The 17,037-nt window shown below is 39.9% G+C and overlaps 1 protein-coding gene across 3 annotated transcripts in view; it reads right to left on the bottom strand.

Annotated features, from left to right (window-relative positions):
- Window positions 1-455: 455 nt before the first annotated feature.
- The window catches only part of LOC110542928 (phosphorylase b kinase regulatory subunit alpha, skeletal muscle isoform), a 153,741-nt gene continuing 137,159 nt past the window's right edge, over window positions 456-17,037 (bottom strand). For all 3 annotated transcript variants that reach the window (XM_060375543.1, XM_060375544.1, XM_060375545.1), the window contains 4 exons: window positions 16,408-16,578; window positions 5,568-5,621; window positions 2,458-2,658; window positions 456-1,268 (listed from right to left, as the gene is read on the bottom strand). In XM_060375543.1, the coding sequence (XP_060231526.1) occupies window positions 1,095-1,268; window positions 2,458-2,658; window positions 5,568-5,621; window positions 16,408-16,578 (600 nt within the window). In that variant the 3' untranslated portion in view covers window positions 456-1,094. The remainder of the gene's footprint in view (window positions 1,269-2,457; window positions 2,659-5,567; window positions 5,622-16,407; window positions 16,579-17,037) is intronic.

The following is a 17,037-nucleotide window of genomic DNA, read 5'->3' as shown; positions in this document are numbered from 1 at the left end:
GGATGTAAATACTAGAATTAAATAGTGAAAACCAATGTAAGTAAAAGAATTGAAGAATAAATGTTTCAGGGAAGGAGGTCAAGAAGGGGTGATTAGATGTGGTGGGGAGTGACTAGGTGAGATGGAGAACAAAAGTACAGGAAACAGGTGCTCAGCAGGGCAGCCACAGACCAGACTATGGAATTTCTCTTTGCTCAATATAGGCTTCAGCTACTCTCTGTGTTGTATATAGGTTACTCTCCAGAGGCAAGGATTGAGTGTCCAGGACTGTCTGGTAGGTGGGTCTCTTGGCTCCCATGTGTAAAGTAATACCTATGATCTCCTTTCCCTTCCTCTTTGAAATTGGGCTTCTAGCTCCATTTCTCTGGGTTATTCCAAGTGTCTTCAAATATGTGTCTGACAGCAACACTCTTCATAAATTGTGACTTCAAGTGTTAACAGAGAAATCTTACATGTGAGCTTAAATTTTTTAATATTTCACCACAGGGAGGGTAGGCATTGTGGGCAGGTACAGAAAGGACAGTATTTCTACAAAGAAACCATTTCATCACTCAGAGCGAAGCAACTTTTGAGCAAAGATGGAAGCCACAATCTAAATAAAGGCACTTAGAGTAGACATTTCCAATTTACTGTAGCATAAACTCCAACTTAGCATCTATTTTCTTAATATAATGGGCCCATTCAATACCCACCACTCATACACACACACACACACACACACACACACACACAAAACCAAGCAAACAAACAAACTAACTAATCTCAAATAAGAAAACAAAGCTTCAGGACTAAATTATTAAAATGTGCTCCCAAACAGGAGTTAGAAAACTAAGTTGGTAGCAGCTCTACTGAGTAAAAACACACTCAGACTTTTATGACTCATAAAAGAAGAGAGATAGTGATTGTAGGCCTGGCTGAACCTTCACACTAGAGGTAGGTCTCCAGGTAAGGGTTCTTACAAAGTAACGAGATTCTCACCAAAGTTCTCTCTTCCTGGGAGGGATGGGGCAGGAAATGGGCATTGGGGCGGGGGGGGGGGGTGATCAGGTATGAACATTTCAGTTCCATGCACAATCAGCCACAACCCACGTCCATCACTGCATGGTACAGAGGCTGTGTGGCAGAAGCTCCTGCACATAGGTGGCAGCTGCCTTGGAAAGGTAGGTCATGGTGCCAAATCTGCCACTGGGTGCACTGTCATACAGAAGAGTACAGATGCCAGATGCGGGATCCTTTGCCAACATGGTATCATCTGCGCCGAGGGTTTTCTATTTGGTTTGAAAGGGTGGGGAAACAACAGCGGAAAGGAAAAGTTACCAATCCTGCTAAGTCAAACTCCGATGAGTGTACCTCAGGGCAGCCTCCCCATCACAAGTTCCTTGGCTGTTTAACCAGAAGGGGATCAGGATTGTGAAGGATGGATATGAATTTCTATACACTAGACTCCCTAAATTATTTTAATTACTATTTAGATTTTTTTTTTTCAAAACATAGTTTCTCTATGTGTAGCCCTAGCTGTCCTGGACTCACTTTGTAGACCAGACTGGCCTCAGACTCACAGAGATCCGTCTGCCTCTTCCTTCTGAGTGCTGGAATTAAAGGTGTGTGCCACCATGCCTGGCTACTATTTAGAATTTTTTAAAGCATTTTAGAAATAAAATATCAATTAATAACTGATTAAATGATTCACATTTGTTTATAAAAGAGAATGTTAGCACTTGACGATAACCCTAGTAGGACTACACTGGGACCTCCACCTTCTAATACTACTGACTTAGGCTTCAAATTTTATTTGAAACCACCTCAATTCAAAAAGTCTAGACATTCCAAATCTAGTCTATGCCTAAAAGCGATCGTACTTTTTTTTTAAATTTTTATTTTTATATTAGTTTCAGTTTATTAACTTTCTATCCCAGCTGTAGCCCACTCCCTCATTCCCTCTCAATCCCACCCTCCCTCCCTCATCTCCTCCCTGCCCCTAAGTCCACTGATAGGGGAGGACCTCCTCCCCTTCTATCTGACCCTAGCTTATCAGGTTTCTTCAGGACTGGCTGCAGTGTCCTCCTCTGTGGTCTACCAAGGCTGCTCTTTCCTCGGGGTGGGAGATGATCAAAGAGCCAGCCATTGAGTTCATGTCAGAGACAGTTCCTGTTCCCCTTACTAGGGAACCCACTTGGATACTGAGCTACCATGGGCTACATCTCATATTTTCTGATATGTGGACTAACATCATTCCAAAACATTTAAAACTAGGACTGTTTAGAAAATCTAGATACCTCTGTCTTCTCTCATGATGGCTAAGAGAAAGAAATATCTGTTATATGTTTTTGGTGTTGGATAGCTCAAGCTGTTCTTGAACTCACTATATAGCTGAGGTTGCCCTTGAACTCCCCATCCTCCTATCTCCAAAATCCCAGATGCTGTGATTGCAGGTGTATATCACATTAGGCAACCTACCTGTTCTTGAAGGAACAAGTCATTGGCAATATGGACTATTTTTTCCACAGCAATGATGCTTCCAATGCTATGAATTTCAATATCTGCCAGCATGGTGAGAACAAGAATGGCTTCAACCAGAAGTTGGCGGTACTCTGGCTGAGGTACACGGTTCAAGACAGACTCCACATGGACTGAAAATTTAATCTCGCCTGGAGTCATCTGTGATAGAAAAAGAGAAAATCGCTTTTAAGGATCCCATCACCTTAGAACATCAATCCTTTCCTTTGAAACATAGCAAGACTGATTATGACTGCAAGTCCGAATTCAGCCCCTTTAATGAAATGGTATAAATTAATTTAATTATTTTGGAAGGCAATCTGGCAATTCATAACAAGAGTGATAAAAGTATAAATGTCCTCTTACCACAAAATCTTGTTTTTGGGAATCTGTCCTAAGAAAATAATCCAGAGAAGAAAAAGCTCTGTGTGTATGTTTATGGTACCATCAGCCATACATGCAAAACTTGAAGTAATCTAAACATGTCAATGATTGCAAAGATGATGACATGCTATAGCAACTTCATGAGGCTTTATGAAACCATTTATGAGACTAAATCTATGATCCTGATTAGAGAAAACATTTAAGCCACACTTGAAATAATATATATGACGAATAGAATTATGTGAAATAGCTACATCTTTTTAGAATAAAATAGATCTTAAGAAATGTGGCTATAGGGCTAGCGAGATGGCTCAGTGGTTAAGAGCACTGTCTGCTCTTTCAGAGTACCTAGGTTCAATTCCCAGCACCCATATGGTGGCTCACAACCATTCACAACTCCAGTTCCAGGGGATATGACCCCTTCTTCTGATTACCACAGGCTCCAGGCATGCATGTGGTATACATACATACATGCAGGCAAAACATTCATACTCATAAACTAAATTAAAAATATTAAAGCGCGTCAAGGGATGGTTTTATACACTGTGGATTCAGATGCTGATTTCTATACCCAGAGATCTGGTTGTAGTCCAGATGTGGGCACTGCTGTCATTATTACTAAAGAATCTACTGTTTCAATGTTGTGAGTAAAAATTGTTCTCCATCATCTCTGATTGATTAATAAAGAGCTGAAAATACAATAGCTGGGCAGAAGAAAGAGCTGAGGTGAAACTTCCAATACCAGTTAGGGGTCCCCAGAGAGACAAGAAAAGGGTCGAAGAGAAGGTCACCAGGGAGTGAGGAGGTGGCCATGAGGAGGTTGCCATGAGAGAGTTGCCAAAAGGACACAGATGGAGTAGGAGCAGCCAGGGTGAGACTAGATGACAGGTAATGGGGCACATGGCTGGTAAATAGTCCAGACCAGCATAGATGGGTTAGAATAGATGAGTATCTGCCCTGCTATAGTGTTTGAAGCATATTAATACATTTAATAAGTCTCCATTTCATTATTTGGGAGCTAGAGGTAAGTGTAAGAAAAAAACATTTTATTTTTATAAAAATGCATTTATTTTGGAGTAAAGTAGATTGAGAAATGTTTTTGGTAAAATCATATTGATTTTATAGAAGCAGGTAGATTTGGGGTCTAAAGACCCCAAATGGATAATCAGTCTCTAAGTTTGTTCCCTTATTTATAAACTGGGAAAAACAGTCTCTTCTTATGTATCTTACAAAGTTGGGCTGAAAATAAAATAAAATAAAAAAATAGCTGTGCAGGTGGCACAGGCCTGTAATTCCAGCACTCAGGGAGGCAGAGGCAAGTGAATCTGTGAGTCTGAGGCCAGCCTGGTCTACAAAGGACAGCCAAGGCTACTCAGAGAAACTCTGTCTCAAAAAACAAAAACCAAACCAAACCACAACAGATAAAGAAGAAAGAAGAAAACGGAATTAAATAAAGTGAAGGGTTCTTAAAGGTATTAGGTTTATGTTATTACTATTAGTATTCCAACACTGTTCAAACGCACAGAATGTACTTGTTTAAATACACAGGTAGCATGGTATTCTGTACTGCAGAAGAGGCACATACGCAACAGTAAGGGTCTGAGACATCATGCTCATTAGTTTTTAGTACTGGCACATCCTGCTGATATTGCAACAAGTCCAGCTTTTGAGAATTTCATCCCCTCTAAACCTACTACTAGTCCTAGCTTGTTAGTACAAAAGGAAAACAAAAACAACTGAGAATTTGTGACTATTGTTTTCGGCGATGTTTCCCAACCATGGTTATGTATAGATTCAAAAAGTTACAAATGCTCAGGTTTCCTCTCTAGAAACTCTAATTCGCTACACTGGACAAGAGAGTTCATGTAACTCTACAGTATAATTAGAAGTCAAAATCAGCAGAGGTCTACAGGTGTCCTAGTAGAGACAGTTTGGGGTGAAAGAGACGGGAGAAGGTAAACCATTCATTCTTACTCTTGTACCCCTGTTGCTGTCTCCAACTGCTAGTCTCGTATAGAAATAACTTAATTAACTCTTCTAAAGAACTATTCTTATTACAACACATACTTATTCATGTGCATGGTGTGCATGTGTAGAGGGTACATTCATGTGTGTGCTGGTACACCTGACTGTACAGACTCATGTGGAAGCCAGCAGCTGAAATCTGAGGGATCTGTTTTGGTTTGTTTTGGTTTTTGGTTTTTCCAGACAGGGTTTCTCTGTGTACCCCTGGCTGTCCAAGAACTTGCTCTGTAGACTAGGCTGGCTTCAAACTCTACCTGCTTCCGAAGTACTGGCATGAAAGGTTTGTGCCACCACTGCCTGTCAATATCTTTTTCTTAATTGGTTTTCTATCCCCCTCCCCCCCCCCTTTTTTGAGACAGGGTCTCTCACTAAATCTGCAACATTCCATTTCAGCTAGGCTAGCTGGTCAGCAAGCCCCTGGAATCCACCTGCGGGCATTACAGGTTTGCACAGCCATGGCCAACTTGGGTGCTGGGGATCCAAACCCAGGTACTCCCGCTTGCAGAGCAAGGAAGTTTACTGACTGAGCCAACTCCCCAGCACCATGTTATTATTGTGTAATATAATATATTTAGTTTCAATAACATCAATTCAATAATTGAAAACCGAATATTTCAGACGGCAAGCTTTACATTTCAAATAAATGTAAGACAAAATCTTACCTCCCTAGTGGTTGAAGAAGGAAGAACAAAACCTTCCACAGAAAGCCCGTGACACTGCAAGGATAGAAAAACATGTTATTACCAGAGAGGAGCTAATAACTGGAACACCAGAAGGAGAGATTTCATATTTGTAAGTGTGCTTCACAAGTTATCATCTGAGCCCTCACAGAGCAGCTAGAGGCCCTATACCCAAGCATGGCTTCATGATTTTTTAAGTGCCAAGATTCAGAACGGTAATACCATAATTTGTCCTCCGCTTAGGGGACTGGAGTGAGCAGAGAAGATTTTCTTTTTTCTGGGATAAACTGAACACCGGATTCAGACTACCTAGGTCCCAGAGTAATCAGAAAGAGTCCTTCGAAGGCTGGCAAGACAGCTTGACAGGTAAAAGGTACTTGCCAACGGTCATGCAAGCTGAATAATATGAGTTTACTCACATAATCCCAAGTAAAGGAGGAAAAGGGGAACCTACTCCGCAATGTTGTCCTCTGAACTCCACAAGTATGCTATGGCATGTGTTCCCCACCATCATGAACATATACGTTTCTCTCTCTCTCTCTCTCTCTCTCTCTCTCTCTCTCTCTCTCACACACACACACACACACACACACACTTTTTAAGAAATTAAATAGGCCTTCAGGAGACCTAAGCTAAAAAAAAATGAGTCACAGTATGCATTAATGAACACACAGTATTCCTACTTGTTCCCATTGAGTCCCTCATTAATAATCTCATCCTGTCCTATTTCTATCACATTTTAATATTTTAGATATATTATTTACTGTTTATTATGTACTGCAAGTAATATAGGTTCCACAAGGACAGAAATTGTTGGCTATTTTGTCTTTGTAACAGGAACACATAAAAGAGAGCCTGGTACACAGTAGATGCTCAATAAATATTAGTATCATCACTGTAATCATTTGAGACATGATCACAAGTAACTTAATCTGATCTCAAATTCACTATGTGGCTGAGGCTGACCTTGAACACTGCAAGTCCTGCCTCCACTTCCTCAGTGCTTTCAAGTACAAGTGTGGAGAACTACACCTGGATCAGATGGATACATGAATAATTCTTCACCTTTCTCTAGCATAGCAACATAAATATTAAAAATCAATGGAAATTATTTACTTATTTTAGATGCTAAAGAGGCCAAAACACTATGTAAAACAACCACGTATGACCAGCAGGTTTACTGACTCTGGAGGCAAACGACATGCCATATTCCAATTACTAAGTCATCTCTGTATATTCAATTACCGGTTTGAAACAGGTAAAAATCACTGTTAGAGCCATGTCTGGAAAGGCATGTGTTCCACCTCTTTCTTTAAGACCCCAAGTCAAGATTCTGATTCTGTCAAAAAAATAGCCATTCTTCCCTGACAGACTTTGTGTTTTTTGTTTTTTTGTTTTTTTTAATTCCTACGGCCTGTGGTTAAGCATCCTTTTAAAACACTTGTTCGTGTGTGGTGGTGGTCGGGGCAGGCACAAGTCAACAGTCATGTACACAGGTTGGAGGACAACTTGCTTGAGTAAGTTCTTGCTTTCCATCATGTGGGACCCCTGGATGGATCTCAGGTAGTTAGATGTGGTGGCAAGAACCATTTTGCCTGCCTTGTGATTAGTCATCTTCCTTAAAAAATCATTTTGGCCTTGTATAGCCGTGGCTTTGAAAGAAGGTAGTCACAGATTCGACTCCTTGATGGCAAAGAACAGATGTTTTCTGTAGTTACTATGTGGTTCACTGGACAGAGCACCTAATACATGCCTATCACGTTGAATTGTGGTAATCCACGAGGAACTGGAGAGATAAAATGCATACTGGTCCTTACTGTGTTACAATAATTAGCTGCAGCAAAGCAGACTAAGCAATCTATAAAATGAAGATCCTCAGAGCAAATAATCTGAGGGATCAACTCTCACTATTTATGAAATTTTGCCTGACTGTGTCCCTGGAAGATTACTGTGATATGAGGGAGAAAAAAAACCTAAGTCAAGGTTGTGGTGTCCTGAATGAAATATTTCTCATGTCCTTCGCAAATGAAATGAGACAAAAGCACTCAAGAGACTGTATATAAGACCTATGAGATGGAGACATAGCTCAGTTGGTACGGTGCATGCCTCAGACGCATGAAGCCTTGGGCTCAATTCCCAAAACGGCATAACTGGGTGTAATGGTACACACCTGTAATCCAAACAACCAGGAGACATAAACATCAATTCAAGGTCATCTTTGGTTACAAAGAGGCCAGCCTGAGATACAGGAGATATCTCAGAAGAAAACAAAAAGCCTGTATTTGTATACATGAGAAAAATAAATTAGCCCAATGCTCTTCCTGGCTCTCTAAAACTATCATCACCATTATGGTGTGATGTGCCCTTACATGTCTTTTGTAAAATAGGCCTTAGCAATAAGAATAAATATTAACCACACCAGGAGTTTTATTTCGGCCTGCTGTGGTGTTGCTGCCAGCAACCCTAGCATTCCAAGCGTTTAAGGTGGGAGGATCTTGAATTGTAGGTTAGTTTCCATAATCACAATACCCTGTTTCAAATCCAACAAAAAACTCGGAGGAGAGATGGCTCAAAGATTAAGAGCTCAAATTCTCGCAGGCAACCCCAGTTTGGTCTCCAGCCCTCACAATTCATCAGCTATCACTCCAATTCCAAAAGCCCTGATCCATCTCTTTACCTCCGCGGGAACTTTGTGCCCCAACCTATCCATATAAAATCAAAGCAAGAAACAAAAATCCATCTATAACTCAAACAAGTGTTGTCCAACCATTGGCATTATCTCAGCCTATGCGGCCTTCCCTTTGTTTGGGGATTTTCATCTGAGCGAGAACGTCAGGTCGTAGCCGCCTCCGCAAACTGCGCACGAACTTGCTTTGTTTGACGGTAGTAACGTATGGATGGGAATAGCACGGGGCGGCAAAGGACATCGGTTAATAGCAGAGAACGTCAGGGAGTAGCCGCCTCCGCAAACTGCGCACGAACTTGCTTCGTTTGACGGTAGTAACGGATGGATGGGAATAGCACAGGGCGGCAAAGGACATCGGTTAATAGCAGAGAACGTCAGGTCGTAGCCGCCTCCGCAAACTGCGCACGAACTTGCTTTGTTTTACGGTAGTAACGGATGGCTGGGAATAGCACGGGGCGGCAAAGGACATCGGTTAATAGCAGAGAACGTCAGGTCGTAGCCGCCTCCGCAAACTGCGCACGAACTTGCTTTGTTTGACGGTAGTAACGGATGGCTGGGAATATGCTGCCCTGTGCTATTCCCATCCATCTGTTACTACCGTCAAACAAAGCGTCACAGTTTTGACTGGCAGCAAACGGGCTGCAATAGCCCACCGTGATCAACGAAAGCCTGCGGCAGAGATGTTACGATTTTTAAAATCTTATTGAGAGAACATCCAGCTTCATCCTCCAGGCCATGGTCTCTGTCTGCCTTTCCCAGGAGACCTGCCTTCCCTCAGAGGTTCTTCAGGCCCCGGGAACATGGAAGTGACTGCCCTCCCCCCCAACTCTGCATGCCTGGACACCCCTAGGTCACAACCAGCAGTCGGGAGCTCCATCCTATGGGCCAGGGTGATGCCCGCCTTCCTGAGGAGGCCTGTCAGTCCCAGGAGCAACCAGGTTAGACTTTGTCCCCACCAGTCCTCTGCCTACCGAGTACCCCTAAAGTAAACCATAGCTGCTCCTCTGCTTCCATCTCTGATGACCAGCTGTCATGAGGGACAATCAGATGGCTAAAGGGCAGTGTAAGAATACAATCAACAAGAGCCAGGACAATCTGGTCCTATCAGAACCCAGCTATGTTACTAAACCAAGCCCTGGATATCCTAACACAGCTGTAGCACAAGAAGATGACCTTAAATCCAATCTTATAAAAATGACAGAGGCCTTTAAGGAGGAAATGAATAAATTCATCAAAGAAATACAGAAGAATACATTCAAACAGGTGAAGAGAATGAATAAAACTGTTCAAGACCTGAAACTGGAAATAGAAGAAATAAAGAAAACACAAAAGGAGGGAATTCTGCAGACAGAAAAGCTATGGAAGAGAACAGGAACTACAGAAGCATCACCAACAGAATACAAAAGATGGAGCAGAGAAACTCAGATGTAGAAGATACAATTGAAGAAACTGGTACGTGGGTCAAGGAAAATGTTAAATCTAAAAATTTCCTGACGGTAAACATCCAAGAAATTTGGGACACTATGAAAAGATGAAACCTAAGAATAATAGGAATAAAAGAAGAATATTCCCAGCTAGGCCTGAAAAATATTTTCAACAAAATCATAGAAGAATTTTTTCCCAACCTAAAGAAAGATATGCTTATAAACACAGAAGAAGCTTACAGAACACAAAGCAGATTGGAACAGAAAAGAAAGTCCCCATAGCATATAATAACCAAGCACTAATCATACAGAACAAAGAAAGAACAGTAAAAGCTGAAAGGGAAAAAGGGTAAGTCACATATAAAGGTGGACATACTACAATTACACCTGACTTCTCAACAGATACTCTAAAAGCCAGAAGGGCCAGGGAAGATGTCCTGCACTCTCTAAGAGTGTCAGCCCAAACTACTACACACAGCAAAATTTTCAATCACCATAAACGTAAAAACAAGCTATTCTATGACAAAACCAAGTTTAAACAATACCTATGTTGTTAGAAAGAATGAAAATCCCAATTATTTGATTTTGCCAATGAAGAACGAGAAGCCAGATTTAGGAGTGAAAAGCTACTAGCTCAGAAAGACAGAGAAAGCACCCAGCTGATTTTCCTACTCAGCTGATATTCCAGAAAGAAAAAAAAGCCTTTCTCCTTAGCTCATGTACCAAAAGAAAAAGCCAAAAGCCAAAAGCCAAAATCTTGCTAGCTTAGTTGACTGCCCATGAGTATAAAGCCAAAAGCCCCTTCTCCTCCAATTTGTCTTAAAAACCCTTCTCATTTCTGTTTAATCCCTGTCAGCAAGTTTCTTGCTCCACCTTTTGACCTAGGGTTGACTTTATTTAGCTCTTGAATTAAAGGTTGCTAGTGCTTACCTAAAACCACAAGTACTTGTTTACAAGTAAAGCTCTTACTAGTTTACAGAAAGCTCTTGGGTTAAAGGTGTGTGTTAGTACTGAGCCATTCCACAACCAGAAACAGGTTTTTACAGTTCACAATCTCAGGGTTCACAATGGGATAAAATATCTTGCAACATATTTATCCACAAATCTAGCCCTACAAAACGTGCTAGAAGAAAAACTCCAACCCAAGGAGGCTAAATACACCCAAGAAAACACAGGAGATAAATAACCACACACCAGCCGAAACAAAACAAGGGAAACACACACACACACACACACACACACCAACACCAACACCACGACCACCACCAAAATAACAGGAGTTAACAATCATTGGTCACTAATATCTCTCAACATCAATGATCTCAATTCTCCAATAAAGACATAAGCTAATAGAATAAATGTTAAAATGATCCATCATTCTGCTGCACACGAGAAACACACCTCAGAGACAAAGATAGACATTACCTCAGAGTAAAGGACTGAAAAAAGGTTTTCCAAGCAAATGGACCCAAGAAATAAGCTAGAGTAGCTACTCTAATACCTAATAAAACATACTTTCAACTAAAATTAAATGGGGAAGGACACTTCATACTCATTAAAGAAAAAAAAAATCCATCAAGATGACATCTCAATTCTGAATACCTATGCCTCAAATGCAAGGATACTCACATTCATTAAAAAAAAAAATTACTAAACTTAAATTACACATTGCACTGAACACATATAGTGGGAGACTTTAACACCCCATTCTCACCAATGGACAGGTCATTGAGACAGGAAACAAACAGAAACAATGAAACTAATAAATATTATGAATCAAATGGACCTAAAAAATATCTACAGAACATTTCACTCAAACACAAAAGAATTTACCTTCTTCTCAGCATCTCACAGAATCTTCTTCAAAATTGACATAGTTAGTGACAAAGCAAGTTTCAAAAGATTAAAAAAAATTAAATAACCCCTCATATCTTATCAAACCACCATGGATTAAAGCTGGAAATCAACATCAATAGAAATAAGAGAAAGTCTACAAACTCACGGAAAATGAACAACTCTCTACTCAATAACCACTGGGTCAAGAAAGAAATTAAAGACTTTCTACAATTCAATGAAAATGAAGGTACAACATACCCAAACTTATTAGACACAATGAAAACAGTTCTAAGAGAAAAGTTCATAACACTAAGGACCTTCATATAAAAATTGGAGAGATTTCAAACTAGCAGTTTAAAAACACAACTGACTGTTTTAGAACAAAAAGATACAAACACACCCAGGAGGAGTAGATGACAGGAAATAATCAAATTCAGGGCTGAAATCAATAAATTAGAAATAAAGAGAACAATACAAAGAATCAATAAAACCAAGAACTGGTTTATTGAGAAAAATCAAAAAGATATATAAGCCCTTAGCCAAAGTAACTACAATGCAGAGAGACAGTATCCAAATTAACAAAATCAGAACTGAAAAGAGAGACATTACAAGAGACACTGAAGAAATCCAAAGAATTGATTGGTCTTACTTAAATACCTGTACTCCACAAAATTGGAAATTCTGAGTAAAATGGACAATTTTCTTGATAGATACTACTTACCAACATTAAATCAATATCAATTAAAATAGATCCATAACCCCTAAGAAAATAGAAGTATTCATTAAAATTTTCCTAACCAAACCAAACCAAAACAACGACCAAAACCTAACACCAATATAATTCAAACTGTCCCACAAAATAGAAACAAAAGGAACATTGCCAAATTCATTCTATGAGGCTACAGTTACCCTGATATATAAACCTCACAAAGACTCAACAAAAAGAAAATTTCAGACCAATTTCTCTTATGTACACTGATGCAAAATACTCAAAAAAAATTCTAGCAAATAAAATAAAAAAACACATCAAAAACATCACCCACCATAATCAAGCAGGCTTTATCCCAGGGAAGCAGGGATGGTTGAACATATGAAAATCCATCAACGTAATCCATCATATAAACAAACTTAAAGAAAAAAACCCATATGATCATCTCATTAGATACTGAAAAACCCTTTGACAAAATCCAAAACCCCATCATGGGAAAAATCTTGGAAAAATCCTGGATACAAGGCACATACCTAAACACAATAAAGGCAATATACAGGAAGCCTATAGCTAACATTAAATTAAATGGAGAGAAACTTAAAAAAGTTCTACTAAAATCAGGGAAAACACAAGGCTAAACACTCTCTCTGTATCTATTCAATATACTACTTGAAGTTCTAGCTAGAGCAATAAGACATGAAGTTCTAGCTAGAGCAATAAGACAACTACAGTAGATCAAGAGGATACAAATTGGAAAGGAAGGAGTCAAAGCATCACTATTCACAGATGATATGATAGTATACATAAGTGACCACCAAAATTATACCAGAGAACTCCTATCGCAGAAAACACCTTCAGCAAAGTGTGTGGATAAAAAAAAAATTAACTAAAACAAAACTAAACTAAACAACAACAACACGACCAAAAAAAACAGTAGCCCTCATTTATACAAGTGATTAACAAGCTAATAAAGAAATTAGGGAAACAATACCCTTCACAATAGCCACAAATAATATATCGTGTTATAATTCTAACCAAACAAGTGAAAGACCTGTATGACAAGAACTTCAAGTCTCTTAAGAAAGAATTTCAAGAAGCTCTCTGAAGATGGAAAGAGCTCTCATGCTCCTGGATCAGTAGGATCAACACAGTAAAAATGGCCACATTACTAAAAGTAATCTACAGATTCAATGAAGTTCCATTAAAAACTCCAACATAATTGTTTACAGACCTTGAAAGAACAATACTCAATTTCATATAGAAAAACAAAAAACCCATGATAGCTAAAACAATCGTGTATATTAAAAGAACTTCTGGAAGTATTTCCATTCCTGATTTCAAGCAATAGTAAGAAAAACCACACGGTATTGACAAAAAAAAAAAAAAAAAAAAAAAAAAAAAGACAGGTTGATCCATGGAATTGAATAGAAAATCCAGAAATAAACCCACACACCTATGGTCACTTGATTTTTGACAAAGAAACCAAAACCATACAGTGGAAAAAAAGAAAGCATCTTCAACAAATGGTGCTGGTTTAACTGGATGTCCGAATTTAAAAGAATGCAAATAGATCTATAATTACCACCCTGCACAAAACTCAAGTCCAAGTGGATCAAAGACCTCAACATAAAACTGGATATACTAAATCTAAAAGAAGAGAAACTGGGGGAAAGCTTTGAATGCATTGGCACAGGAGATAATCTCCTGAAGAGCACACCAATAGCTCAGGTACTAAGATGAACAATTAATAAATGAGACTTATGAAACTGAAAAGCTTTTGTAAGGCAAAGGATACCATCAATAGGCCAAAATGGCAGCCCACAGAATGGGAAAAGATCTTCACAACCCTACATCTGACAGAGGGCTAATATACAAGATATATAAAGAACATAAGAAATTAGACACAAACTAAATAACCCAATTCAAAAAATGGGGGAGAGCTAAACAGAAAATTCTCAACAGAGGACTCTCGAATGATCAAGAAGCACTTAAAGAAATGGTCAACGTCCTTAGTCATCAGGAAAATGCAAATCAGAACGACTCTGAGATTCCAGCTCACATCTGTCACAATGGCGAAGATCAAAAAGTCAAGTGAAAACACAGCCTGGCAAGAATGTGGAGAAAGGGGAACACTCCATTGCTGTTGGGAGTGCACAACTGTATAAGCATTTTGGAAGTCAATTTAGTGCTTTCCTAGAAAATTGGGAAAAGCTCTATCTCAAGACCCAGCTATACCACTCCTGGGCATATAACCAAAAGATACTCCACCATACTACAAGGACATTTGCTTAACTATGTTCATTGCAGCTTCAGTCTTAATAGCCAGAATCTGGAAACAACCTAGGTGTCCCTCAACTGAGGAAGGGATAAAGAAAATATAGTACATTTACATAATGGAATACTATTCAGCAATCAAAAACAAGGAAATCATGAAATTTGCTGACAAATGGATGGAACTAGAAAAGATCACCCCGAGGTAATGCAGACTCACAAACACATACATGATATGTACTCACTCACAGTGGATATTAGCCATAAAATTCCGGATAACCTTGGTTGGAGTATCAGTCTCAGGAAAGACCCCTGTGCTCAGATTTTTGGTTCTGTTGTTCTCCTTGTGGAGTTCCTGTCCTCTCCAGATCTTACTGTTTCCCACTTCTTTCATAAGGTTCCCTGCACTCTGCCCAACAGTTGCCCATAAGTCTCAGCATCTACATTGATAGTCTGCAGGGCAGATATTTTCAGAGGCCCTCTGTGTCAGGCTCCTGACTTGTTCCCTGTTTTCTTCTTCTTCTGATGTCCATCCACTTTGCCTTTCTGGATAGGAATTGAGCATTTTAGCAAGAGTCCTCCCTCTTGATTAGTTTCTTTAGGTGTACAGATTTTAGTAGGTTTATCCTCTATTATATGTCTATATGAGTGAGTATATACCATTTGAGTCTTTCTGCTTCTGGGATAGCTCACTCAGGGTGATCTTTTCCAGGTCCTACCATTTACCTGCAAATTTCATGATTTCCTTGTTTTTTTTTTTATTGCTGAGTAACCTAAGACCCCTGCACAGATGTAGCCCATGGCAGTTCAGGGTTCAAGTGGGTTCCATAGTAATAGGAACAGGGACTGTCTCTGACATGAACTGATTGGCCTGCTCTTTAATTACCTCCCCCTGATGGGGGAACAGCCTTACCAGGCCACAGAAGAAGACAATGCAGCCACTCCTGATGAGACCTACTTGACTAGGATCAGAAGGAAGGAAAAGAAGACCTCTCCTATCAGTAGACTTGGGGAGGGTCATGCTTGCAAAGGGGGAAGGGAGGGAGGGACTGGGAAGGGAGGAAGGAGTGAACCATAGGAGAGATACAAAGTGAATAAAGTGTAATTAATAAAGAATTTAATTAATTAATTAGTTAATTAATTAATTCAGGACAACCATGCTACAGTCCACAGAGCCAAAGAAGCCAACTAACAAGGAGGTCCCAAGGGAGGATGCTTAAATCTCACTCAGAAAAGGGAAATAGAAAAGGCATAGGAGGTCGATGGAAGGAGGGACCTGGGTAGGAGAAGGGTTGGGGAGGAGAACAGGAGGGCTCAAGTTCAGGGGGGACCGAGGGAGAGATCTGGGAAACAACTGAAATCGGTGGCGGAGAGCGGCTCTGGGATGAGCCAGAAACCTAGGACAAGGGCAATTCTCAGAAATCTATGAGGCCAACCCTAGCGATGACTGTTAGCAACAGGGGGTACGGAACCTGACAGCGTGTCTAGTCCTACCTCAACTAGATATACCGAGACAGGCTGATATTCTTGAGAGGCCTCCCCTTCTCCGAGGAGCAAGGGGGAGATGAAAGGGGGAGGAGAGGAGAGGGCTGGGGGGAGAGCGGGAAGGGGGCGCTGAGACGGGATTGCAAAGTAAATAACCTAATGAAATGAGAAAACAAAAGAAGGGAAGAAAGGAATATAAAATAAAAGCTTATTTAGAAACAACTCCATTGGGACAATAAAGAAAATAAACGGTTCGTGTCATAATAAGTCAATTGTTTGGTGCTTAGTCTACACTTTACCTGAGCATTATCGCGGTATAATTGCAGTCATGTTATGATTATGTCACATGTTAACCTAGACAGACTCAGAATTTCAAAAGGAAAATGAAGAACACCCGTGTATTATACTCACTTTTTGCAAAATTTTCCATACTTTTTGATAAAATCCGATTGGAACTCTGTTTAGTGCTCCATCCAGCCTTCTCCGGCGTTGCCACTGACCTTGACGGCTGTCTTTAGATGTCTGTGGACCACACACGGTCGGAAAGGATCCAGTACTTGCAGCAATACAAGCTGCAGGGGACTTGAGAAAAGAAAAGAATGTAAATCAAAAGTGATCTCTGCCCCTGTGGTCAGGTATCAGAACACTGTTTATTTTAACTTCAAAACATTAAAAATTATAAACAATGTATTGCACATTGAGTAGCAAATACTCTATAGAAAGGGAAAGCACATATTAATGGAAAGCGACGACAACAGTGGCATGGCAGGAAAGCTAGTCAAACTCTGTGCAGCTTGAAATGTAAATCATTTAAACACTACCTCCTATTTGTTTACATTATAGTATAATTACTTCATTTCTCCATTTCCTCTCTCCAGACTCTGCCATATATCACTCCTTGCTTTTTTTTTCCAAATTCATGCCCTCTTTTCCATTAATTTTGTTCTATACATATATATGTATAAATATACATGTTTTTATTTTGGTTTTTCGAGACAGAAAGGTTTCTCTGTGTAGCCTTGCCTGTCCTGCGCTTGCTTT

This window comes from Meriones unguiculatus, chromosome X (assembly GCF_030254825.1).
Source record: "Meriones unguiculatus strain TT.TT164.6M chromosome X, Bangor_MerUng_6.1, whole genome shotgun sequence".
NCBI lineage: Eukaryota > Metazoa > Chordata > Mammalia > Rodentia > Muridae > Meriones > Meriones unguiculatus.
The sequence above is the reverse complement of the archived record's forward strand: the minus strand, read 5'-3'. Positions and strand labels throughout refer to the sequence as shown.